Source organism: Erinaceus europaeus, chromosome 11, assembly GCF_950295315.1.
Source record: "Erinaceus europaeus chromosome 11, mEriEur2.1, whole genome shotgun sequence".
Lineage (NCBI taxonomy): Eukaryota > Metazoa > Chordata > Mammalia > Eulipotyphla > Erinaceidae > Erinaceus > Erinaceus europaeus.
Window position 1 is genome coordinate 95949391 of NC_080172.1, and position 26374 is coordinate 95975764.

The window sequence follows — 26374 nt, forward strand, 5'->3', positions numbered from 1 at the left end:
CATTTTCACTCTAATATTTTCTGGCAGCATGTCACCCAATCTCACTTAGGGGTGAAATCTAAGAAGAGTGTAAAGAAACATACATAGGAAGAACCTCACAATAAAAAGAAAATAAACTCTGGGAAATGTGGTTAGAAAATATCAGACTCAGTTAATAATGGAGACTTCAATATTCTTGGAGAAAGCCAATACAAAACCAATTCAAACTACATGCCAGCGCTTTCAGTCACATTTACTTTCAAGTGATTATTTAAAAAAAGAGTTAGGGGAAAAAAATCTTTAAGAAAAGCAAATTTGGTAAAAATGTGCATTCTTTTAGATAATAAAAATTAAGTAAAGGATATCTATTGCAGATTTTTGTCTTTTAATTAAAAGCAGATATATATTTTTTTCTCTTTTAGTTCATTTGAAAGAAAGTTTTGGGAAAAGATTAGAACTTCCCAAGGGAAGGACAGAGCCGAATAATGTGAGAAAATATATTCGGTTGTTGGAAAAGTCATTATGTATTTCTATGTTTTTCTATGCAAAAATGCATCATGACTTTTCCAACAGCCCAGTAATATTTTTAAAATGCAATTTTAAATTATATATAACTTGTATTGGAGTTCATCCCAGATATGTACCAGTATAGTCAGGGGTAATGATGGATGAATTCTGGATTAGAACTATGTAAAGTTTTGAAAAAGCAGTAAGCATATGTCTTGGGAATCAAAAAATAGATTAAATTTTAGATTTCTGTGCTATCCAAAATAGAGGGAAATGAAGCTTAACCACACAAGTAAATATGTCTTCATAAATATTCACCCAAGAGGGCACAGCCACAGACATGATTTGACATGGATATTAGATACAGATACACACATGGACAGACAGACACATGTTTTAGGATGAAAAAAAAAATCATGGGTCAGAATTATAGCAGTGAAATGGTTTCTAGAAAAAAGTAATTTCCTATTCTGTCTCAGAAAGTCCAAAAAATGACTTTTCCATAACATTGTTTAATGGCTCTTCCATTCACAGTCTCCTATGGGAACATAACTTATGTAGCAGGTGACAAGAAGAATTTTATGATATCTGGAATTCATTTAGAATTTTTCAATTAGAAAAATTCAGATACAATTAAAACCTTAATAAATGAAACTGCATTGAATATAAATATATTAAATTAGCATTGTGCAAAGTGAAATTGGAAAAGCTATGGAAGTCTGCATTTTAATTCTGTTTCTGCCAAGAAATTGTATGTTGTAACTCTGAGAATTACTCAGTAATGGGGTTATTTACAATGGAGCAAAACTAAGTTTGCGTGGGGTATTTTTTCCAAATACTAGCTGCAAATCATTAAGACTCTGTCTTAAGTCTCCTTGGTGAATGATCTGAGAGAAGAAAGTGCATGGACTAATTGAAACTCAAATGCTCCTAAGAGAGGGCGAAACTATGATAGGGCTAGCCTGGAAGTCTTTCTCCATAAAGGGAAATATGGATTGTCAAGCTAATATATGGCTGGTGAGACACAGCAGTGGGAGGAATCTTTGTTAGGAGATAATTCTCAAGGTCAGAAGGTGGTAACAACTTGGTTGTATGAGAAACCTGGATGACATGTACAGTGTCTGTTACAGGGCCTGGGGACTGGGAGTTGATATGTGTGAGTATCTGTTCTGCACACTCAGAGTGCATATATTCTCCACATCCTCACATACTAGATTTTGTATGCTAATATATTTCCTATGTATGACCCATGATTATCTTAGGTTTCTGATTACTGTACTTGAAACTGAATTATGCTAAATGGTAGAGATTGGGAACTTAATATTTTGGCTAGTTGAATGTAGTAGTTAGAATGGCAGAATCAAATGCAAGAAAATCTAGGTTCAGATTTTTGCCTTTCAATTTTATCTGGATTTGAATTTGCCAACGGGGTATGCCAACATCTATGTAGATGTTTTGAGAATCAAATGAGATATCACATTTAATTGCAGGTGCTCCCATTTTCACTTTTTTTCTTTTTAAGAAATAAAGGTTTTGATCATAAGCCCTCTTGTGGGCCTCTACAGGTCTTTGACCTCAATGTAGAACAACAGTGGTAGAAATTGCCCCTCTCTCTGAAGGAAGGTTGGGTCAACATACTCTGGCATTCGAGGAAAACTAGACCTGAAATGAGTACAGCCTAGAATGTTCCTAGTCAGGGAATGCAAGTACAGACCTAGTGGGATACAGAGGTTACACAGGCTCTTGTGCTGAATATGACTAGACATGGGCCCTAGGTCAGATTGATGGGGTTTACAGTTAATGGTATTTATATACTTCCCCCATATTTGGGGGTTTCTTTCTGCCCTGATCCAGTCCTATCCGCAATTCTGGCACCACCTTCCTAGACAATAGTCCTAGCCCACCTACATGTTAGTTATTGGGCTCAGTCAAAAATTAGTAAAGTCATGAGCCCCTTGGAATATACTTAAAACAGACTTCTAACTCCTACAACATGAAGACCCCAAATTTCCTCTGCTATACTCTGTTACATTTAAGTTCCTGATTATTAAACAAATTGTTCTGCTTTATATCTTAATGCTTTTCAGCCACAAATTTGCAGATGCTACCATGACACCAATCTGAATTCCCTGGGCAGATGACCTCACTATTATGTCCTGAAACTCCACTTCCCCAGTACCCCGCCCCACTAGGGAAAGATAGAAACAGGCTGGGAGTATAGATTGACCTGTCAATACCCATGTCCAGTGGAGGAGCAATTACAGAAGCCAGCACTCCCACCTTCTGCATTGCATAAAGATCTTTGGTCTATAATACTTCCAGAGGGATAAAGAGTAGGGAAACTTCCAATGGAGGGGAGGAGATATGGAACTCTGGTGGTGGGAATTGTATGCAATTGTACCCCTCTAACCCCACAATCTTGTCAATCATTACTAAATCACTAATAAAAATTTTTAAGAAAAGAAAGAAAGAAAGGTTTTGTTTTTCAGTTATAAAATTTGGGACTTGATGAATTATATTTATGAATTCAATTAAGTTATTACTCTATTTTGACAAATTTTAAACAAACATTTCAGCGATAGCTTTGCCCCCGAAATAAATTTGGCTGTATTTTATTACATAATTAGCTCAAAATCTGTTTTCATTTTCCATCTGTTTTTTACTTCAGCCACTGTTCTTCTAAAGCAGTGATTGCTAACATTTTTGTAAAACTTCTGTTACAGATTTATTTTAGAATCTATAGTGGGTTTTTTTTTTGTCATAAGTATGTCTCTCTTCCCTCCTTCAAATAGGTATCATTTGTGAATGCTAATAAAATGTAATATTCTACCGGCGTTAAGGATCCCAGTTCGAGCCCCCGGCTCCCCACCTGCAGGGGAATCGCTTCACAGGTGGTGAAGCAGGTCTGCAGGTGTCTATCTTTCTCTCCCCTTCTCTGTCTTCCCCTCCTCTCTCCATTTCTCTCCGTCCTATCCAACAACGAATTGCGTCAACAAGGGCAATAATAACCACAACGAAGCTACAACAAGGGCAACAAAAGGGGGAAAAAAAAATGGCCTCCAGGAGCAGTGGATTCATGGTGCAGGCACCGAGCCCAGCAATAACCCTGGAGGAGGAAAAGAAGAAAAATAAATAAATAAATAAATAAATAAAATGTAATATTCTGGCATTATGGACATAAGTGAATAGTAGATAGATACAGTTTCAACATGGAGGTAGCTAGTGCTCGCTTCAGCAGCACATAGTAAAATTGGAATGATACAGAGAAGATTAGCATGGCCCTGTGCAAGGATAACACACAGATTTGAGTGTTCCATATTAAAAAAAAAAAAGATATATGCAGCTAGAAAAATCCCTCAATATGGCATACCTAGGTCACAGTGTAACAGCAGTGTTCTTTTTCTTTACATTAAATATCCAAGGTGAATGACAGTTGTTCTATTTGTCCTGTCCTGCAAGCTATCTGCAGTCAAATTTTCTTTTTTTCCACTCTAGATAAAGAGCTGCCATTTTGAGAGTGCTCATGTTGTAAAGAACTGAGATGAATGCATTTCAGACACATTTAATTCACACAAAGATAGATACAATTATATAAGATAAGGATTAAAGACAATATTAAGAAACTTGACTAAGGTCACCTAGCAAGAAAGTGCTCTTGCAAGTTTGCTCACTGGAGTCTGTTGGTCTGTCTCCCAGTCCTGCAGACTTCAGGATGAGAGAGAATGATCTGCTCTGCTCACCACTACCCCATCTGTGGCATATTTAATTCCTTTTTCATTGTAGCTTTATTTCCACTTTGATTAAATACTTTACTATCATGTCTCTGTCTTCTCCCACTTGACTCTGAACCCAATATGATGTTAGAAATTAGGAAATTCTCTCATCTTTCTTGTAATGCTTCAGTGGAGGTATTTTCCTTCAGTTAGTGGCAGTTCAGGAAGTATGTAGTCTATTAGAAGTTCTGTAAGGGTTTGTTGAACTATAAATGAAATATTGAATGTTCCTTGTCCAGTGAAGATAATAAGTTGAAATAGTAGCTTAAAACACAAAGTGTTGGGGGCTGGGAGATAGCTCACATGGTAAACCAAACACTTTATCATGTATGGTGACCCAGATTCCAGTTCTGGGCCACCACATAGGAGCACTGTGTGTAGGCTCACAGTGTGAGCAGTGGAGTGGTACCCCTGTGTCATTTTCCCCCTCTCCCTTTTATGGACCCTGTTTATGGAGAACAGAAGGAAAAAGTGGGTAGGACAAGAGTGGTGGAATTGTGCAGGCAGGAAATCCCAGTGGCAGCAAACAAAACAAAACACATAGCTTTGATCAACAAGTTTTGCTGAAAATATATAGCTCTCCCTTGCTGATAGAAGGGTTGGGAAGAAGGAGTTGAGGTCAAGGGTCTGGTTCCTCAGGGGGACTGAAAAGAGGAGCTACCCTTGGGAGGAGACAGTTTTATCCAGTCTAGCTCCACAACTTATCCCACTTGGTGCCTCCCTCTCTCTTAGGATCTGAATGTTCTAAACAAGAAAACATCCAAATCCCTTGAAAGCCTGTGTTCTTGTCTTTGTGGGTTGTGAGTCAGTATCATGACCGCTCAGTCACCATTCTGTGTAGGCAAAGTAGACAGAACTTCTAACAAGTGAAACTCCTTTGGGCATGTATTTTTCTTTTTCTTTTTTTTTTTTTTTTTTGCAGTTTTTTATAATTTTAATTTATAAAATGAAAATACTGAAAAGACTATATGTTAATAGGGGTACATTTCTACAATTCCCACCACCAGAACTCTGTATCCCATCGTTTCCCCTGATAGCTTTCCTATTCTTTATCGCTCTGGGAGTATGGACACAGGGTCATTATGGGATGCAGAAGGTGGGAGGTCTGGCTTCTCTAATTGCTTCCCCACTGAACATGGGCATTGACAGGTCAATCCATACTCCCAGCCTCTCTCTCTCTCTTTCTTTCCCTAGTAGAGCAGAGATCTGTGGAGACAGGCCTCCAGGACACATTGGTGGGGTCATCTGGCCAAGGAAGTCAGGTTGGCATCATGGTATCATGTGGAACCTGGTGTGGATTGTTAGCCATTCAGCCTCATTACTCAGGTGAGAACTTTCCTTTCTCACAGGACTCCTTAATTCCATTCCAGGTGGTTCACCTCCTAACAAAGCCCCAAAACCTAGATATAGACCAGGTCCCATGAGATAGGGCATATGTACATATGTATCAGTAAATTAGGGAAAAAATACATACCTGAAGGCAAAAGTGCGTAATAGTTTGCAGTGAGTCAATGAAGCAAGCAAGTAGAAAGACCTAAAAAGACACCATAAAGTTCCTCATGAAATAGTTTCTACTTAGACCTAGATACTTAGATACTCTCCTCACCTACCTTCTATTACATGTCCCTCACTCACTCCAAAGCTAACCTTGTCAGACAAAGTAAGGATTAAAAAAGTTGAATAAGGGCAAGAGAATGGCATACTTTTAATGATGACTCTTTAGTCACTACCAGGCCACCCCATCACCTGGTCAAATCATTATTACAGATGTATTAATAATTTGAGCCCAATGTTAAAATTCAATCTGATTACCAATTTGAAGTTTTAAGTGCTTAAATTGAAGGAACATATACTCAGAGCTATAGTCTATGCATCAGAAAGTTTGAGGCATTCGATCCATTTTTCCTTCTCTCATATTAAGTAGTGATTTATGAGACTATAAGTTAATAGGAGTGTATATTAACACCATTCCCACCACCAAAGGTTGGTGTTGCTCCCCATTCCTGAGCATGTACTTTGGGTCTGGTTTTTAAGATTTCTCTGGCTTATCCAGTGGTGGGAAACTGAATACACAAAATACTACCTCCATTCTTCTATGCAGGTGACAACACTTTTCAAATAGAAATACATTTTACTTCTCTTAGTTAAGAATTTCTTGCTTGGAAATTGAGCTTTTTCCGATTGATTTTTCATTCAAAGAAGGTCTGGTGGAAAGGTGGAAAGGTTGAAGAGCACCCAAAACATTTTCTCCCAGGCGGCCTGTTTTTTTTTTTAGGTGGACCTGCTATAATTGTTCTTTGTTTCAGCATCAGAGAATGTGTTGGTGAAAAATAGCCTCTCTGGATTTTCAAACATTAATAGAAAATTTAAATTTAACCTTGTTAACTAAAGTAGTAACAAAGTTCATTCACATTCCAAACTCTGGCACAAAGGAATCAAACTATATGCATGGCTACATGCACAATTTATATACATAAGCAATCAATTTATATGCTTATGAGTATAAAGAGATATATCAGTATATCCTGTCTATACACTGTGTGGTTATACATACACACATTTTTCATAATATAACAAAGCTAGAAATAGGAAACAACAATGCACTTTACAGACACACAAAAATGGTGTGTGTATATATATACACACAAAATATACAACATAGTGTAAGGCTTATAGCACTCTTTGCAGGTACTTGTGCTTCCTTATTAACAGCAAGTTATTAGGGAGTCGGGCGATAGCGCAGCAGGTTAAGTGGAGGTGGCCCAAAGCACAAGGACCAGAAGGATCCTGGTTCGAGCCCCGGCTCCCCACTCGGAGCAGTGAAGGCTGTGAAGCAGGTCTGCAGGTGTCTATCTTTCTCTCCCCGTCTCTCCCTGTTTCTTCCCCTCCTCGGTCCATTTCTCTCTGTCCTATCCAACAACAACAACAATAATAACTACTACAACAATGAAAAACAAGGTCAACAAAGGGGAAAATAAATAATAATAATAATAATAAATTTAAAAAGGAAAAAAAGCAAGTTATTAATTTTAGATAACCCTATCACAGTTTTAAAACAGAATGAAAGGTTTATCCTTGAGTAGGTTGGGGAAATTTTCCTTTGGCACTTTTGAAGAATCCTTTGATGTGCCCTGATCCTGCAGAGCTGTGATTCTAAACCTATTTAACTTTCCTACAAGTGGGAAATGTCTGCAAAGAGTTCTCTGAACTATTAGAAGAGGCCTAATGGAGAAGGAAAGGTCACTTTCTCTTCCCAGCGGGATTTAGATTCATGTATTCTGGTGAGCAGACTTTGTATACGTTGAAACACAGATCGTTCACAGAAAATAAAAGGAAAAAAAAATTGAGAGAAAAGAATAAGTCGCAAGCACTAAGGGTATCCTGGGCGCCAGGGGCGGCACGTGACCCGGGGGCGGGGCCTTAGGGCTGCCAGCCAGTGGACGAGCCCGGGGGCGGGACTACGATCCAAGGGGCGGGGCCTTTGCCCGCGCAGCTCGAGCCGCTGTCCCCTTATTTGGATCTGCGGGAATGTGGGCTGGAGCGGTGCTGCCGCCGCGGTACCAGCCTCCAGCGTGTCTCCGGGACTGCCCGTAATCCAGGCGAGCTCGCTACTCGGTGGCAGGAGGGCCGGTGGGGCGCCATGGCCTGCATCCTGAAGGTAAAGGCTCGAATCTGTAGCTCGGACGCGTGGTTGGCCAAGCCCTTGCTGCTAAGACGCACAGAGTCTGCAGCGGTCCCACCGCATCCTCATCTCAGTTATCTTTTGCTGGCGTCGATCTTCTTTTTGTTGCTTTGGCAAATGCATATGGAGGGAGATTCTGAAACATGCAGCTGGCACCGCTTCTTTACCCACCATTCCTGTTTGCTCGCGCCCGCATTGAAGGAGCTGCAGACTGTTGGCTCCAGGGGAGAGCAGGGCTGAGTGCGGAATAATGGGGATGGCAGAAAGGGGAGGGGGTGCTCCCTCAGTCCTGAGATTCTGTTGCTTGAGGCCTCTAAGGGGCCACGGGGGAGAGGAGCTGTGACCGGGGTTGGGTTTGAGGTGAAATTGTGCAAAAGAGGTTAGGGGGTGCTACTGATGTTGTGAAGATAGAAACTTCTGAGTTTACAGGTCGTCCCTAGAAATGACTTTTCTATAAGCACTTCTAACCTCTGTGCATTACTTCTACTTTAGAAAAGTTCTCAGAAGTATGCATTTATTATTAGAGAATCTCAGATCCTCTTTCAGCTTACACATTTGAGCATCCTTTATCAGAGACCTATCAGTCATTTCTTCTTTTTTCCAAGTTCGGGTGCTCAGCCTGGGTTGAACAGGGTGTCAGGTGGGTGAAATTAGTATGCTTGCTTCATTTGAGAACTTTATATCCTATAGGGAGAGTATTTTTTTCCTCTCGTTTTTTCTGCACACCTGTTTTTACCCATGCCTAACCTGACTTCTGACGGTATAGATCAAAAACTTTGGCAGCATGGACATTTTCTGGGATGTAACTGGAGATGGAAACACCTATATGTTCCAAACTTGGGGAAGCTGTATATGTCAAGAAAACATTTTGCTGTTTGTTGTTCTTGTTTCATTAGGAAGTACAATTTATTTTCTTTAGAATAGTTTGAAGCCATTTACTATTGCATTAGTTACCTGACTCATCCTCCAACATGTCTTGTTAATTATGCAACTAAGAGAATATATAGTTCGTTTCTACTTCTTAGAATAAAAATGATTAGGTATTTTCTATGGCTTTTCAGAACTTCTGTTTGGTTTCATTTCTGGGATATAACAGATGACAACAAGATCAAGAGGAAATACCTTGGTATTGCAATATGGGCTTTTTTTTGTATCTTGGACTAGCACAAACTGAAATATGTGCATGCCATCTCTACTATTTATAAGATGATTAACAGAAAAAGAAATTGAGTATTTTCTTTTTTCAGTTGTTGTATGTCTTCTACTCTTTTGGCTTTTTGACTCTTTCCACTACCTCATTTTGCACAAAGTTTAAAAATTTCAAATGCACACCCTAAGCTACACATTAGTCGAATACAACTTTTCTTCTTCACTATCTGGCACTGATGTTAGAGATCTGGGGGGCATATTTGAGTCTTCCTTATCTGTCTTCCAGCGGAACTAATCTGGTATGTAGACAGATAAACTGTGAAGAGCAAAGGCTTTGGACTTATAAGACCTTCATCTGAATGCTGATTCTACCAATTAGATAAATTACTGAAGTATCTCTGAATCTTACTTTTTTTTCAATATAAAATTAAAGTAGTGCTACCTTGTCTCACAGGATAGGCATTATTGCTCTCAGGGTGCAATATTATGAGATCTGAAAAGTATATCATGACATAAACACTTAATATGCAGTATTTTTTTTCCAGATATAATGTTAATTTAACTAACATGATCCATACTGTTAGGTTGTCAGAAAAGTTATGATGCATGTTTTTCATAGAAAAACATAGAAAATACATGATGACTTTTCCTACAACCAAACGTATCCCCAGCCCATTCATGTATTTTAACTGTTAATCCTCACATCAAACTATGTAAAATGAGCATCACTGTTCAAAAGTCTTGTTTTACAGATGAGGAAACTGAGGTTCCTTAATTCAGGTTAAGGACAGAGTGAGCATGGATTTAGATTTCCCAGTTTTCTTTATGCTTTTAAGCTGTTTCTCATACTTTACTAGATAATGATATATGATTTTTTTTGTTTTGGTTTGTTGCACCAGGGTTATTGCAGAGGCTCAGTGCCTATACCATTCCAGTGTTCCTGGAAGCCAATTTTTAAAAAATTTTTTATAGGGAGGGAAACTTGTAGCACTTCTCCACTGTTTGTGAAGCTACTCCCCTGCAGGTAGGAGCTAAGGACTTGAATCTGGTCGTCATGCATGGTAATATGTATGCTTTATTGAATCAGCCACTACCCTTAGTGATGATTTTTAAGATGCTCTGATATAATCTTGGATCATTCCCATCTTCTAAAAATAAAGTACCCTTGTGCTATATGATCTAAATGGTCTATGATGACTTTCTTCCTGTTGTTAAAAGGTCTCACATGATGGAGTGGAGAGCTCCGAAACTTGGATTCAGGGCAAGCTTGGACTCTTGTATTTGACTTTAATTACTGAAATTTGAAACCTTAATTTCCTCAAGTTTTTGGCATGCATATGCCAACTATAATAGTTGCCTAGATTGTGTTATGTGAGAGTAAACTGATGGAAAACATTTAACACTATCCATCATGTTCCCACAATTCCTGTCCCCAGTATTGGCATTGGCATTATAGAATGTTGCAGCCATTATTTCCATCCTCAAGTATCTTACACTATACTAAAGAGGATAGCAAAGTTAGTATTTATGTTACAGTATGGAAGAATAACATGTATGTGGAAGGCATGATAGTAGCATGACAGGGAGAGAACAATGAACTATATCATCATATAGTCCAGATGGGCTTCCCACTTAATGACATTGAATCCAGATTTTGAAAATTGAGTAAAACTTATTGTGATAGAGCTTGCATCTTAGAACGAGAACATTTTAATTAGTGTCAACTTTATTCTACAGGGGAAAACTAATCTCAACGTATTTTTGAAGTTGATTTTTATTTTTACCTATGAGAAAACTTAGAAACAGAGAAGTTGCTCTAAGAGTCATTAATTGCGTACACAATCATGTAGTTAGTGGCAATACCTGACTTGCTAAGAGGAGATGCTTATGTCATAGGGTTAATCGATCTTTTAGGGCACATATAACTATACTCTCAAGCTAGCTTGCTGGGGAGTACTCAGTCTGCATAATCTGAGAGGTGATAATGATAACAGAATGATGATTACTTCAATAATCATTCAATTGTTGACCATACACTCATTTCACATTCCATGAGATTTGAATACATAAATATGTACATTCGAATTATGGTTCCACCTGTACTACTATCATCACAAACCAGGGATTTTTTTTTTTCTCCCAAATTCAATGCCCCAGTTTCTAAAATGGAGATGGTCATGAATTCCTCAGTGGGTTTATAGGATTAAGTGAGAATATCTCTATACTAGTAAGGATAGACTAGTTATATTATAGCAAATTTATATTAACCATTTGCTTTTTTGGTAAGTTATAGATACTTTAAACTTTAATGTAAAAATTTGTCCATATATTCTCCTATAATTTGTATTAAGATTTATTGTTAAATTAATTAATCAACTAATTAATTTATTTTGCCAGAGTACTACTGAGCTCTAACTTATGCAAGTGTAGGGGATTGGATCTGAGATGTCATATCTTCAGGCATCACAGCCTTTTTTTTTTTAATGTTCTCTCTCCAGCTTAAGAATGATTGATTGATTGACTGACTGATGAGAGAGAGAGTGGAGAGGAGAGAGAGAACCAGAGAATCATTCTGGTATATGCAGGGCCAGGGATCAAACCTGAACTTCAGTGCTTTATCTACGGTGCCACCTCTTGGACAGCTTTTATGATTGCTATTTTTAGCCAGCAGTTACTTCTGCATTTTTGACACTTCACAAATATTTGGTGAGTTGTATTTATTTTTCCTCGTATGGCACTTGTGAGTCCTTTCTACCTTGGGGAAGATTATAGTTTGCCAGGTTTTTGAGACTTATGAACATAAAACAGATAATATTAATAGGTATATAACTAATCTACTACTACCTTCTCTACCAGTTGCTTTTTCTCATATATTTATTTTGACTGATGGGATATTAGATAATTGGTGATATTAAGTGATGAAATTGTTTTTCTTCACATTTGCTTTTCTTACCCCACGTCCCAGACCCGATCTCTTCATCAGTTCTGCCTCAGGAAAATTTCTCAAGTTTATCTACTACTCTCCATTCTTTTCCTCCCTCTGCTTTGTCTAGAACTTAGTACCTTTTTCTTTTTTTCTATCTTTTGAAACTGCTTTCTTTCATTTAAATTTCTTCCCGTATCAGACTCTGAGAATTGAACTACAGTGCAACACTGATTACGCTTAAAGCTTGTTTTGGCTTACTAAGCTCTGGGCGTTAAACCCAACCTTTTGGTTTGGCTTTCAAGTTCCTTCAGGTTCTACTTCTCTTGTCATCCATGATCCAGGTACTTAACTAAACTTATCCCAAGTCTGCAGATGTAGCAGTAGTTCTTTTATGACTCAGTGCCTTTGTAGCAGAGAAGAGGGTTTGAGAACCTGGACTTGTTATAATGGTGAAATCTCTCATTCTGTTTCTTCATCATGAAATAGAGCAAAATAGTGCCTGTTTAAGATTCAAGGCATAAATGAGCATGTTTAAATTGGACAAATTTGACATAAAAATCTTTGATAATTATTAGTTAGTAATTATTGATAATTATTAAGCTACTAGTTGTTGCGATATATCACCACTATTTTTCTCAAGAAATTCCCTTTGCTCTCACTTCTCCACAGACAGAAGTTTGATTCAGGGGCTGGGTGGTTGTGCACCTGGGTAAGCACACATATTATAGTGCACAAGGACCCGGGTTCGAGCCCCTGGTCCCCACCTGCAAGGGGAAAGCTTTGCAAATGGTGAAGCAGGGCTGCAGGTATCTCTCTGTCTCTTTCCCTCTCTCTCTCCCCTCCTCTCAATTTCTGGCTGTCTCTATCCAATAAATAAATAAAGATAAGAAAAAAAATTTTTTAAAAAGAAGTTTGATTCATTTATTAAGCCTTCCCCTACTTCAGCAGACCTATTCTGTGTTCCCTTGATTTTAGTTCTTGTCTTTGTAGGGCAGATTTTTCACTGTACTGTCAGTAATCTGTCTATATGTCCAATTCATTTGTTTGACTATAAATCCATAACAAGCATAACAATCCATAACAATCCATAACAATCCATAACAAATCCATAACAATCTGCCCTACAAAGACAAGAACTAAAATCAAGGGAACACAGAATAGGTCTGCTGAAGTAGGGGAAGGCTTAATAAATGAATCAAACTTCAGTCGGTCAGTCAAATGCTGTTAACTAAGCACTGTAAGTGAATACTGTTTTTACCATAAGTGAGATTACTAGCTCTCTGGGATGACAAATAATTAAATGCATAATTAAAAGGCTGCAGAGTATTTTGAAAGGTATACCTAGTGGCATGGGAGTATATGGGTGAGGGTGTCTGTTACTCATTACCTAGCTGAGTTGAGTGCTGGAGACAGAAAAATCATTGTCTTATTCAACCAATAAGAACTAGCCTGGATTTCAGTCGAGTTTTCCTTCAATGTTTGTTGAACAGAGAAATGATGCTATTAGTTTTTTGAGATGCTACTTGTAGATATGAACTTAACCCAGCCTCTTTAAATAGCTGGATTCTTAATAGTTATAGCATGGATTGTCCACTTTAATATATTGAGCAGATTTGAGCTTATCAATTCATTTATTACCAGATCATTCATGCTCTTTATACTCTTTCTCCTATTTGTTCATTATAGATATGCTACCACTTCTCCTATGAAATTGGGAACCATTTTTGTGGTCTTGAGTGGGGGGAGAGGGCAAGACCTGGCCTGAAGAAAGAAGGAAAGTATAGGAGTGGCTTTTCTTTTGTTAATATTATTTTGTTCCCCCAGGTTAGTGGAAGCAAAAAACCAAAAGCATAAAACAAAACACAAATCCAACACTCATAGTCATAGTCTTTGGGTCTCACGTTCTGAGGGCACAGAACATTTAAGAATACTGAAGGTCTTATGGTAATCCTAGCAGGTGGAATGGATAAGCCACTTTATTTAATATGTTTGCTGTGCAGTTCTTTCTGTTGCCTAAGAACTGTACAGGTCTCAGCAGCTGACCCACCTAATTTCCTATCTTAATGGTGAGTGGGCAGGTGCTGTTGCAACTTCCACTCTTTGGGGAAATGAACTGCTTGTGTAAGAGCAATGCTCTTTGGGTGAATTGACGACAGCAATGGTGCTATTTGCCTTTTATTAAGCATCTAAACAGTTCAGGCTGAGTCCTATGCTAAGTTCTTTATCTGTACCACCTCATGTAAATTGTTTATCATGGATGGAGACACTGAAGTCCAGAGAAGTCAAGTAACTAATCCAAGGCCTTATATGGACCTTACCCTGCTCTGTGTGGTCATGTTGTATGTCTTTTACTTTTAGTGCCACTTCAGTGAATTTCTGCTGGGGCTTTGAGTTTATTTCATCATCTTCTACCCCAGGCAACACTCAGTCTAGACAGCTTCCTAACACTTGCCTAGTGGGGACCACTTATAGCTGTGTTGTTTTTATTGGTTCCTTCCTCAGGGTTTCCTTTGTGATTGAGGAACTAGAGGAAACTGAGGGGCCACAGAAACTGAGGAGATAAGAAAGTTCTAATTTTGCCTGGAGCACTAAATAGCCCTTTAACACTGGGCAAGTCACAGGACAACCCCTTCCCAGGAACCCGTTTACCCTTTTGGGCATTGGAATTGAAGGGGACGGTTGCTTCGAATTTGAACTTACCCTTTTTGTCATCATCCAGGCTTCACCACTCCAGGACAACTTTTTTCAGGTAGAAGGAGAGAAAGAGAGAGAGAGAGAGAGAGATGGACCTGAAGCTTCCCTCAGTGTAGTGGGGGCAAGGGCTCAAGCCTGAGTCCTTGTGTGGGTCTTTGTGCTTAGTATTAAGCATGCTTAACTGGGTGTGCCACCCCACCAATATACTTATAAGTAAGTTTAGGACCCTCCAAGGAAGAAACTTTGGCATTTTTATTATATATATATATATATATATATATATATATATTAAAAAAATAAATTAATTAGCTTTGGGAGGGAGGCTGGTGCCAAGGACTACAGTGCACCAGGCTGACTTTTACAGACAGAGAGACAGAGACAAAAAGACAAAGAGAAAGGCACCCTAGCAGCAAGCAGCACAGCTTTCTTCACTGGGGCTGGGTTCAAGCATGGGTCAAACACATGACAAGGTGGGCACACTGTCCATGTGAGCTATTTCACCAGCCCACGTTTTAAATTTTATATTCATTTTTTTGATAGAGAGCACAAAGTGCATACACTTTAGACTCCCCTGTTGGGTCCCTTGCCTACCCACCACCCTCCTCCCCTGAGATAGTGTAGGTTTAAGAAAGATAGTGCTTATGAATGCTTTTTGCAGTCTAATGCTCTGCCCCTGAGCTATACCTACCTTGAGTGCTTTTTGCAAAGAAGGATGCACTGTACACATGTAGCAAAGCTGTTATTATTGTTATTGATAATTAGATGCCAGCTTGAATTAAGGAAACCTACGTGAAGATTGGTGAGGGAAAGAAAGGACAGGAGCAGGGGAAGCATACAGAGCAATAGATGCCTAGGAAGTTACCAAATCTCCTCCTCTGGGTAAAAGTTACTGTCTACGAGTGAGAATTTAACACACTTGTGCTTTAGGGCTGGAAATTATGTGAGTTTTGTTTCTTGGCTTCACAGAAAAGTGGAGGAAGGAATTTTTCTAATTGAAGAGAGTAGATTTACAAGTGCTACAAGGATTCCATTAGTGAAAGCTTCTGTTAGCTGCTGGTTATGAAAAGACTCATTATTCAGTTTATGGATTATCCAGATCCTGTCTGTCCTAAGTCATTTTGATACACACCTTTTGTACATTTTACTGCCAATTAACACCTCCACTACAGCACAGAAAGGGTGAGGAGCTGAACTTCAAATTGGTTCATTTCTCTTTTTGTTAGCAGTTCTGTCAAGGTTTATCAATAGCAGGAAGGCAGTTATAGGAAATGGTTCAAATCAGGTGAAGCGAGGCACTGTCTGTGCTCTCAGTATTGTTTACAGTTGGGTTGTCAGAAAAATCATGACATGTTTTCTATGCAAAACTGAGTCATGACTTTTCGAACAACTCAATAGCTTGATTGGATAGTATGCTACTTTGCCATGTACATGACCCAGGTTCAAGTCTGGCCTCCACCAAATTTAAGAAAGCTTCAGTGTAACCCCCGCCCCCAGAGTTTCTCTCTCAGAAAAAGAGTAGACTCTGGTTCTGATTTTCTGTTGATTTCGAGTTCTTTCATAATAAAAGACTTTGGCTTATGATATCAAGAGATGTTCATAAACAATAGCCAGGAGTAACATTCTCAGAGGGACTTGCTGCCCCACATCCCATATCTCTAGACCCCTTTCTCATTTCCTGTGTGACTTAGAGGGATGGGAACTGGAACATCTGGTATTCGGTAGAGTGGGGAAAGTTAACTTCTAAAGAGATTGCTTTGGGACCAGGAAAATTGGGTCTTTGTGCTTGAGTTGTGTTAGTGCTCATGTAACAACTTCGTCTGTTCTTAGATAGTAAATATTAATATATAAGTAAAAATTTTGGAACGAACTCTTTTTATTTATTTTTTAAAAGTTTTATTTATGTATGTATTTACTTTTTGTTATTGGATAAAAAAAGACAGAAGTTGAGAGGGAAGGGGGAGATAGAGAGAAAGATACAGAGAGACACATGCAGCCCTGCTTCACCACTTGTGATGTTTTCCTCCTGCTGGTGGGGACCAGGGGCTTGAACCCTAGTCTTTGCACACTATAATGTGTGTACTTAACCAGGTGCACAGCTGCTTGGCCCCTGGAAGGAACTTCTCTAAGTTTAAAAGTCCTCTCTTTATTTTTTTTCCTTTTCTCTTTCCTTCCTACCTCCTCTCCTCTCCTCTCCTCTCCTCTCCTCTCCTCTCCTCTCCTCTCCTCTCCTCTCCTCTCCTCTCCTCTCCTCTTCTCTCCCTCCCTCCCTCCCTTCCTTTCTGCCGCCCTCCCTCCTCCCCTTCCTCCCTCCCTCCCTTCCTTGCCTTAGTCCCTTCTTCCTTTCTTTCTTTCCTTCTAGGGTTACCCCTGGGGCTTGGTGCCTGTACTATGAATCTACTGATCCTGGATATATACACTTTTGTTTTTTACTTGACAGGACAGAGAAATTGAGAGGGGAGGGGGAGTTAGAGGGGGAAAGAGAAACAGAGACTCCTGCAGCCCTACTTTACTGCTCGTGGAACTTCTCTTGTGCATGTGGGGACTGGGGGCTTGAACCTGGGTCCTTGTACATGATACTTTGTGTGCTTAACTTGGTGCACCACTGCCTAGCCTGCTGTTTTGTTTTTTAATGAACTTATTAGATGTGTGGGTAACCAACACAAAACTTCTTTCATTGGTTATGGAAACTTAATTTGCTCCATGCTGTGAAGAAAAAAATATCATCACAAGAGAACTGGAAATATAATATGTATGTCCAGTAATGAGCCATGATTCATTAAAATGTGTAGGTAGAATCCATCTTAGACTAGAATGAGCAGATGACTAGTCTTGGCTGTTAACCGTTGGAATAAACAACTCAGGGGGTGGGCACAACTACTTGAGTACACATATTACCACATATAAGGATCCAGGTTCAGGCCTTTGTTCCCCACCTGCAGAAGAGAGGCTTCACTGACAGTGAAGCAGGTCCACGGATGTCTCTTTCTCTTCTCTCTCCCTGTCTATCTTCCCTACCCCTCTCAACTTCTCTCTGTCCATCAAATAAAAAATAGAAAGAAAAAGAACAAAAAAAAATAGAAAGAGAAAATAATGGTCATCAGTAGTGGGTAGTGTTGGATTTGCAGTGCAGACATAGATCCCCAGTGGTGATGTTGGTGACAAAACAAAAACAAAAACAACTAGAGATCAAGGCTGTGATGGCTCATTTGTTGTTCTTGGTCCAAACAACAGAATGGCTTTTAAAGAATTGTAAATTATAATTTCTCTGTGAAGTGTATAACTCACTGATCAAGAAAAGTGATATTCAGGTAGGAGATTTCTATTGTGTGTGGGGAAAAAAGATTATGGGTAAAGAAGTCACAAGAACCGCTCTTAAATTTGAGTAGAGCTTTGTCCAGAATATGGGTCATACCAGTTGTACCTTTATTTAACACTGTAGCAGTGCTGTCCAGTAGGAATACCATATAGGACTCTTACAGAGCTTCATCTTGTCCAAATGCTATTTTATTTTATTTATTTTCCTCTTAGTCATGTTATTTCTTAAAAAAAATTATTAGTGATTTAATATAATAGTGATTTACAAAATTATATCAACAGGGGTACGGTTCTACACCATTCCCACCAATAGAGTTCAGTAGAATCTTCAGTCTCCCCACTGCAAGCTACTGTAGTTCCCCTAAGGTTGTAGACATGGGCCAACCATCTTCTCTACAACTATCTGTCTACATTTATACATAATTTCCCCCCTTTTCTTCCAGATCCAATCCTCTGTTCCCCTCCAAGCCACTCATGACAACATTACTACCTCCATATGTCCCTCTCCTTTTCCTCTTCTCTCTCTGGGTATTGATGAAGCTGGAGTTCAGAGCACATCCTGTCACTTCCCCCCCACTGGGAGTATGGATCAAAATTGTTTTTGTGGTGCAGAAGGTAGAAGCTCTGGCTTCTGTAATTGCTTCTCTGCTGAACATGGGCATTGGTAGGTCGACCCATACCCTGTTTCTATCTTTCCCTAGTGGGCCAGAGCTCTGGAGAGGTGATGTTCCAAAACACACTGGTGAGGTCATCTGCCCAGAGAAGTCAAGATGGAATCATGGTAGCATCTGTAACTTGGTGTCTGGAAGGTGACAGGACATAAAGTGAGACAAAATGGTTAATGAACAGGATCCAAAAAGTAGGATTAGAGCAGAGGAGATTAACGATCTTAGGGTAGAAAAAAGCTAGAAAGTCCATTTTTGGCATGTTCTTGGGGGCCACACAACTATAGTAGTTTTTGCTTGAGTTTCATAGCTAGTCTGAAGTTGGATAAAATATTGTCTGAGAAAATGGTGTCAGAGTCAAGAGAAGGGCTAGAAAGTTGGATTAGGGCAGTGAGTAGTTCTCCTTCTTGAAAGAAATTCTATGGATAAAATTAACTTTACCTCCACTAACCTGCTCCAGGGCTTATATTTGTATTTATATTTTGCATCAAAGCCTGTGTAACCTCTTGAGTCCCTATTGGTCTGAGTTCGCAGCTCATGGGCACAGCTGGTAACACTGCAGACTGTACTCATTACAGGACCAGTCTTCCTTGAGTGGCAGGGAAGGATACCCCAACCTCCCTTCAGCCAAATGCTATTTAAAAAAAAAGAAATCTTGTGGTCCAGGAAGTGGTGCAATGGATGGAGCATTGGATTCTCAAGCATGAGGTCTTGAGTTCAGTCCCTGGCAGCACATGTACCAGAGTGATGTCTGGTTCTCTCTCTCTTCCTATCTTTCTCATGAATAAATAAATAAAATCTTTAAAAAAAAATCTTAGGCCTGAATGGTGCTGCTCCTGGTTGAGTGCACACATATCCATGTGCAAGGAACTGGGTTCAAGCCTCCCAGCTCCCACCTACAAAAAGGGAACTTAACATGATCATCAAAGCAAGCTGCAGGTGTTCCTCCCTTCTTAATTTCTCTGTCTCTATCCAAAATAAATAAAAAGTAAAATAAATAAAAATAAAATGAAGCAGGAAGAGTTCAACATATAGAAAACATTTTATTTTAAAATATTTTATTCATTTTGGATAGAGATAGAGATATTGAGAGAGAAATGGGAACACAGAGTGAAACCAGCAGCTCTGCTTCACATTTCCTGAATCTTGCCCCACAGCAGGAGGTAACTGGGGCTCTTAAACCTGGTTCCTTGTGCATTTTAACATGTGTGCTCTGCTAGTTGCACCATTGCCAAGCCACCTACAAAACATTTTCACTTCAAAATGTAATCAATATAGAAATTATTGAGACATTTCTGTTACTTTTCATCTTAAACTCAGCATTTGGCATATATTTTGCTATTCCAGTATCTCATTCAGAATGCTAAATTGTTATTAGAAATACAGTCTAGACTTTACAAAATTGAGAAAGTAGATGCACAAAGCTACGCTGATTCAAAAAGTTTTAGATGAATGTTGAATTGATAATCTTTTCTAAAAACGTTCCTTAAAATGAAACAAAGGAAAAAAATGTATTTTCTCAGTCATACCCGCCATGTTTCCAGAGCTCAGCATGCCAGATGTACTTGGTGGCTAGTGCATCGAATAACACATTCATTCAGTGATTTATTTCACTCCTAGAAAAGACCTCTATGCTCGAAGGCAATAAAAGTAGTAAAAGGGGCTGGGGGGGGGAAGGATTATCGCCTCCTTGGTATTCATCAGAAGGAGCAACTAGGGGCTGCCCGTGCTGGTCAGACTTGTAGCTACAAGGAAAGAAAGTACTATGTAAGTCTTCAATGCTGGACCCATGCAGGTACAGTTCTGAGCCCTTGAAATATCTGGAAATGGAGTCCTTGATTGTTCCATACCACTAACTCCATTGATTTCCCAGATGTTGAGCAGTTGTGAATTCTCAGGAGAGAGTGCTGCTTTATGGGACTGGATGTGTGACTTGGCTCTTTGATCTCAGTGTGATAGTGTGAACTCCTGGAGACTTTAGGTCACAGACCTTTTGCACTTTTATTTGAGGTGTTCCTTTGCTTTGCAAAAGTGGTGTCCATATGGAAGCAATTTAGAATAAACACAGTCTTCTTTTAAGAGAATAAGGTGGTTAGGGTTCCCTTTATAGTTTCCTTCCGCCTCCTTTTTTTTACTCTATCTGTATATATAAATTCAGCAGTATGCTAATAGATATATGTCCAGTGGTGCCAAGAGCAAAATAACTTGTAAGTCTACTGCACTATGTTGCCTATTCTTCTGTCTTCTATTCCTGTATTGCTCCACTCAGTCTTCTTGGATCATGAAGTATTAGCATTTTTCCATGAGATAAAGGTTTTATAATAATGACAGTGCTATTTGCTGGGTGCCTTCTCTCTAGTAGGCAGCCTTCCAGATATTTACACATACTTAAATCACAATAAGATTTCTGAATGGTTATTATTGCTTTCATATGACAGATAGGGGAGCTGGCTTATATGCTTAACAAATGGTTTATAGAGCAGGGTCAGCAACCACAGCACTAGGCCAACACTGGCCTGCCACCTGTTTTTATATATGGCCTTAGAGTAAAGTGGATTTCCAAAAAAAAAAAAAAGTGGTTAAAAAAGATCCAACAGAGATGCAGCTGATGTGCTGCACCAAAGTAAAAGACTCTGGGGTGGGAAGAGGGTTCAGGTCCTGAAACATGATGGCAGAGGACCTAGTGGGGATTGTATTGCTATGTGGAAAACTGGGAAATGTTATGCATGTACAAACTATTATATTTATTTTCTTTAGAATTTATTTATTTATTCATGAAAAAGATAGGAGGCAAGAAAGAACCAGACATCACTCTGGTACATGTGCTGCCGGGGATCGAGCTCAGGACCTCAAGGTTGAGAATCCAATGCTTTATCCACTGTGCCACCTCCTAGACCACCAAACTATTCTATTCACTGTCGACTGTAAAACATTAATTCTCCAATAAGGAAATTAGAAAAAAAAAGATCCAACAGAGTAAGATTTCATGATGTGAAATGTTATCAAAGTCAAACAGTTCAGTGTTTTATTGGAGCACAGCCATGTTTATTAATTATCTAGTGTCTACCTGCTTTCATATAACTTTGATAAAGTTGGAAAAGTTACCATGTAAACTGTGTGGCCTATGTAGTTGAATGTGCCAACCCCTGTTCTGGAATGTTGGTCTTTTAGTAGACTACAAGAGCCACGATCAGATTCAGTAGGGGTTCTGTCATGTATTGCTAGCATTGACCTTGGGACAACACATTATAAATGTCAAGGATATTTACAGAGCATAGAGCCAAGCATTCTATTTGCAAGAAGAAACTGAAACTTAGAAAGAGGATAAGCAATATCTTGGGGTTGGAATTCAGATTTCAAAACCTAATTCCCAAGTCTATTGTTTCTAACAGATAAATAAAACTGTAGTACCATTAATTTGAACTATATTAGGACTCCAGAAAGGCTTAATACCTGAAATTGCTGGATCCCATGCCTAGAAACTATGATTCACAGATGGGGGCTAAGACCTCAGACTTTGGATTTCTAAGAAGTCCTCAAGTGATGCTGATGATACCTACATGTGAACAACACCAAGTAACTCTACCATCCTACGTACTATTCTACTCAGTGAGTAGCCACTGAGTAATAGGAAGATTTCAAACCATTGTATTCACTAACAGAAACTGCCTAGAAATAAGCCAGGTGAAATCCTGGCTTATTTTTATACTCGGGGATCATTTGACTTCTGCCTCTATTGCTTTTATAAAAATCCAAGCTTTCCTGATGCCACAGAACTCAAACCCTCAATGGATGTTGATAGTCAAGTGCCTCCATGCCTTCAATCTCAAGGGCTTGGGGGCTAAAATGACCCTCCCCCCCTTGGTGGTGATGTTACTAGTGTGTTTGTGGAAACTCCCTGTCTTTCCAGTCTCACTTTATGATGACATGTAAAGTAGTGATTTGGTTCCTGCTGATTGCATGTTGAACCCTTTCTCATTCTGAGGACCCCTTTTACTGGACTGGCTAATGAGGAGACATGGGGGGCTCAGTAAACAGCTTCTGTAGCCAGCTTATGGAAGTTAGTACACTAGACACTTGGTATAGGTAGTCTCATATTTTAAAAGTCATTATTTAAGGATTAGGAATAAGAGAAACAGTCACTAGAGATGATAGTGGCTTTCCCCCCTCCATATTGATGATTCATAAGCTTGTTTGGGAATTTAAAAATAAAAACATTGAAACTGCTGACTTAATTTCTTCATATGGGCTCACATTGGAAAATAAATCATTGAAGTTTTCCCTTTGCTGTTTCTCTTCTGCCATTATGTATTGTGTGGCCAGTGCATTGTTCTGATTTCCACTTTTTCATTGCCAGCCTCTATACCTCTGCCCAATATGTTTTTTTTTTAATTTTTATTTATTAAAAGGAAACATTGACAAAAACATAGGATAAGAGGGATACAACTCCACACAATTCCCACCACCAGACCTCTGTATCCCATCCCCTCCCCTGATAGCTTTCCTATTCTTTAACCCTCTGGGAGTATGGACCCAAGGTCATTGTGGGTTGCCGAAAGTGGAAGGTCTGTCTTCTGTAATTGCTTCCCCGCTGAACATGGGCGTTGACAGGTCGATCCATACTCCCAGCCTGTCTCCAATATAGGTGTTTTAGGGATCATTAGTTTGTTCCAACTAAAGTATCCTAATCTCAGCCCTGTTGAAGGGAAGACTTACAGGACTCTTTTGCCAAGTAGATAAAGCCTTCTTAGAAAGTCTAAGGAGATAAACAGTTCCATCAGGGATTCTTGTCTGGGCAATATGCATCTCTGTGCCTGATATAAAGTTATTGGATACACATAGGTGTCATTTGGAATATCTGTGCTGTGCTGTGCCTGTGTTGTACTTGACTTTACTATTCTCTGCTGGCTTTTCTATTGCTGAACTGCTCCACCTTGACATCCTTACTTTCTCCCTATTTCTGGAAGGATATTTCCCCTCCAGAAGCAGCAAGTACGTGAGCCATTGCCACCTTATATATGCTGTCTTATGTATTTTTCATTCTTTCCTTTCATTTGGTAAGAACCCCCCCCCCACCCCGGTTTATGTCACTCAGTTAATTGTTCTCTGGCAGGCTTAATGTTCACTTAATTCTGCCGCGCTGTTTAACCTCAGCAGTCTTGTTGACAGCTTGATCTGAGCCAAGATTTCAGCACGTGATTCCGCACTTGTTGGTAAATTAAGGCTTGGTTGCCTCTCACACACTTTGACCTTTTATATTAAAAATGTGTTTATGGAACAGACATCCAAACCATGTACCATTCTAAATTTATATATTAGGAAAATTGAAATTCACTACATAGCCTTCCAGACTTATATGAGCTAGAGAGGTCTTTGTTTCCTTTCCCCACCCCTTATTTTCATCAGAGATTTGTGAAGAGGAAATTTATTATCATAGACCTATAGATAATTCATTATTATGGGGTAAAGGGGAAGTAGAGGGAATGGAGAAAAAAAAAAGCTAAAGATTTCATTTCTTTCTTCTTTTTTTTATTAGTTATTTACAGAATTAAAAATAGTGGGTACAATTCCACACCAATCCCACCAGAGTTTTGTGTCCCCAGTCCCTCCATTGGAAACTACAGTAGTTTTCCCAAGGTCACAGATATGGGTTGACAATTATTTCTAAAATGAACTAACTGTATGACTGTCTGTCTATGTATTTGCCCACTTTTTCCCATGGTCCTGTCTTCTCTTCCATTTAAAGTCACATCTACACCTATTATTATTTCTGAATGTCTTTCCTTTTTTCCTCTTCTTTCTCTGGGTCCTGATGGAATTGGGTTTCAGAGCCCTTTAGTCATCTATCTTCCCCTAACATTTCTTTCCCTCTTTCTTTTTAGCCGCAGCACTGTCTTCATATAATAGCATATTGGTGTATTTACAAGTCAATTAAAAGGTTTTTAAGGGCAGGCTTATGATTTTATCCACTGTACCACCTCTTGGACCACAGTAGGATTATGATAAAAAATTGTTAGTGATTTAATATTGATTACAAGTTAGCAGAGGTATAATTCCACACCATTCCCACCACCATAGTTCTGTATCCCAATTCCTTCCATTAGAAGTTACAGCAGTTCTCCTAAGGTTGCAGATATGGGTTACTATTATTTCTACTCTTAATCTGCCTATATTTGTAGTATTATGATTTTTTATCATTGTGTATTTTGTATCTAGTATGATGCAGTCTATAAATGAATGAGTGAATGAACTATTTCTAATTGAAAGAACTATGTGTGCAAAGATAAAGTGGCATGAGGAACTGATGAAAAACAAGAGTGAAAAGTTGTGGCTGACTGTCACTGGACACAGTTTGAAGCTGGAGACTATATATTTGGGGTCATATTTGGGGAGTAGACTTTATCCTCTGGAGATGGTGAAATACTTATGGGCTTTAAGGAGATCATTAGATGTGGTGGAGGTATTGAGACAAAGAGAATATTGTAGGGTTTTAGTACTCAGAGTTCTTGGATGGACTCTGGTCATTGTCCTTTGTATTTGGAAACTACTTGTCCCAATTATGATTTTGCTGCAGTGATTGAACTGACAGAATTCTGAGCAGAACACTGAACATTAAAATGTGCTAAACATCTAAGTGCTCTTGGAAAGCCTGGTGCTTTCTCTAATGGAGATGAGCTAATGATACAGTGAAATTAAATGTTTTATACAAGTGAGCTGTGAGTTGTTGTTCAGGTTGTTTAACTTTCCATTTAGTAAAGGGAATCTAAAATTTCGGCATTATCTCTTGAGTCATTTAGGTAAGATATTGTTGACTTTAGACATTGTTTGGTAGAACTGACTTCTATATTCATTTGTCAGTATTGCTCTTAGGGAAGATGCTAGATATTTTTGAGTTCTGGATAAGTATATGGTGACTGTCCTGTCTTGAAAGGGTATTATTAATACCCTCACAGCAGTAATTATTTATTAAGTATATAGTATGTAGCAGGCACTGAGCTAATGGGGTCCAAACTTTGTAGAACCTATATTCCCATTTTACAGATGGAAAAGCAAACTGATGACATTTCTAAGTAAGCGGTAAAGCCAGGGGATTGTTTTCGTATTTGCTCTGTTTTTATTATATATATATGCATATATATTTATATGTTTATTTACTTACTTTAAAGATCAGATTTCTTTGGAGAAAACAAAAGCCCTACAACCCAATGGATGGGATTTTAAATCTCAAGACATCTCCCAGGTATTAAGTATACAGATTACAAATCATTTTCATAGAAGATATTTTCGTATAAATTACATGCAGTGGAATGGACATGAATCACCATTTTGTTTTCTATTTCTTTTAACAGGAGCGGGCAGGGGAGTGAGGGAAAAATCTTTTTTTTTTTTTTTTTTGTTAAAACTATTTGGAAAGAGTAGATATGAAGAGGGCAAACCCCACCTTTTCATCATCTATAAAAAATGGTTAGGAAAAAAAATAAAAAAAGAAAACAAAACACATCTTTCAACCCTGGGCATCTAAAATCCACTTACTAGTTACTAGCAAAACTAAGCCAATTACTGAGTTAGTTTACTTGGCATGTCTTTTCTGCCCACTGGATAAATGATTGATTCATTATGCCCACTGCTGCAGCACCAATAAACCAACACTCTTACTGACATGACTGGAAAGGGCTTAGGACTG

The 26374-nt window shown here is 38.8% G+C and overlaps 1 protein-coding gene and 1 pseudogene across 2 annotated transcripts in view; both read left to right on the top strand.

The window, feature by feature from the left end:
• Positions 1-3710: 3710 nt before the first annotated feature.
• LOC132541571 (U6 spliceosomal RNA) lies at positions 3711-3809 on the top strand (annotated as a pseudogene).
• Positions 3810-7724: 3915 nt separating this feature from the next.
• ST6GALNAC3 (ST6 N-acetylgalactosaminide alpha-2,6-sialyltransferase 3) overlaps positions 7725-26374 on the top strand; it is a 719129-nt gene continuing 700479 nt past the window's right edge. The window contains exon 1 of one of the 2 annotated variants that reach the window (XM_007528120.3): positions 7725-7917. In XM_007528120.3, coding sequence (XP_007528182.2) covers positions 7900-7917 — 18 coding nt within the window. In that variant the 5' untranslated portion in view covers positions 7725-7899. The remainder of the gene's footprint in view (positions 7918-26374) is intronic. The other variant, XM_060202190.1, reaches the window with a different exon arrangement.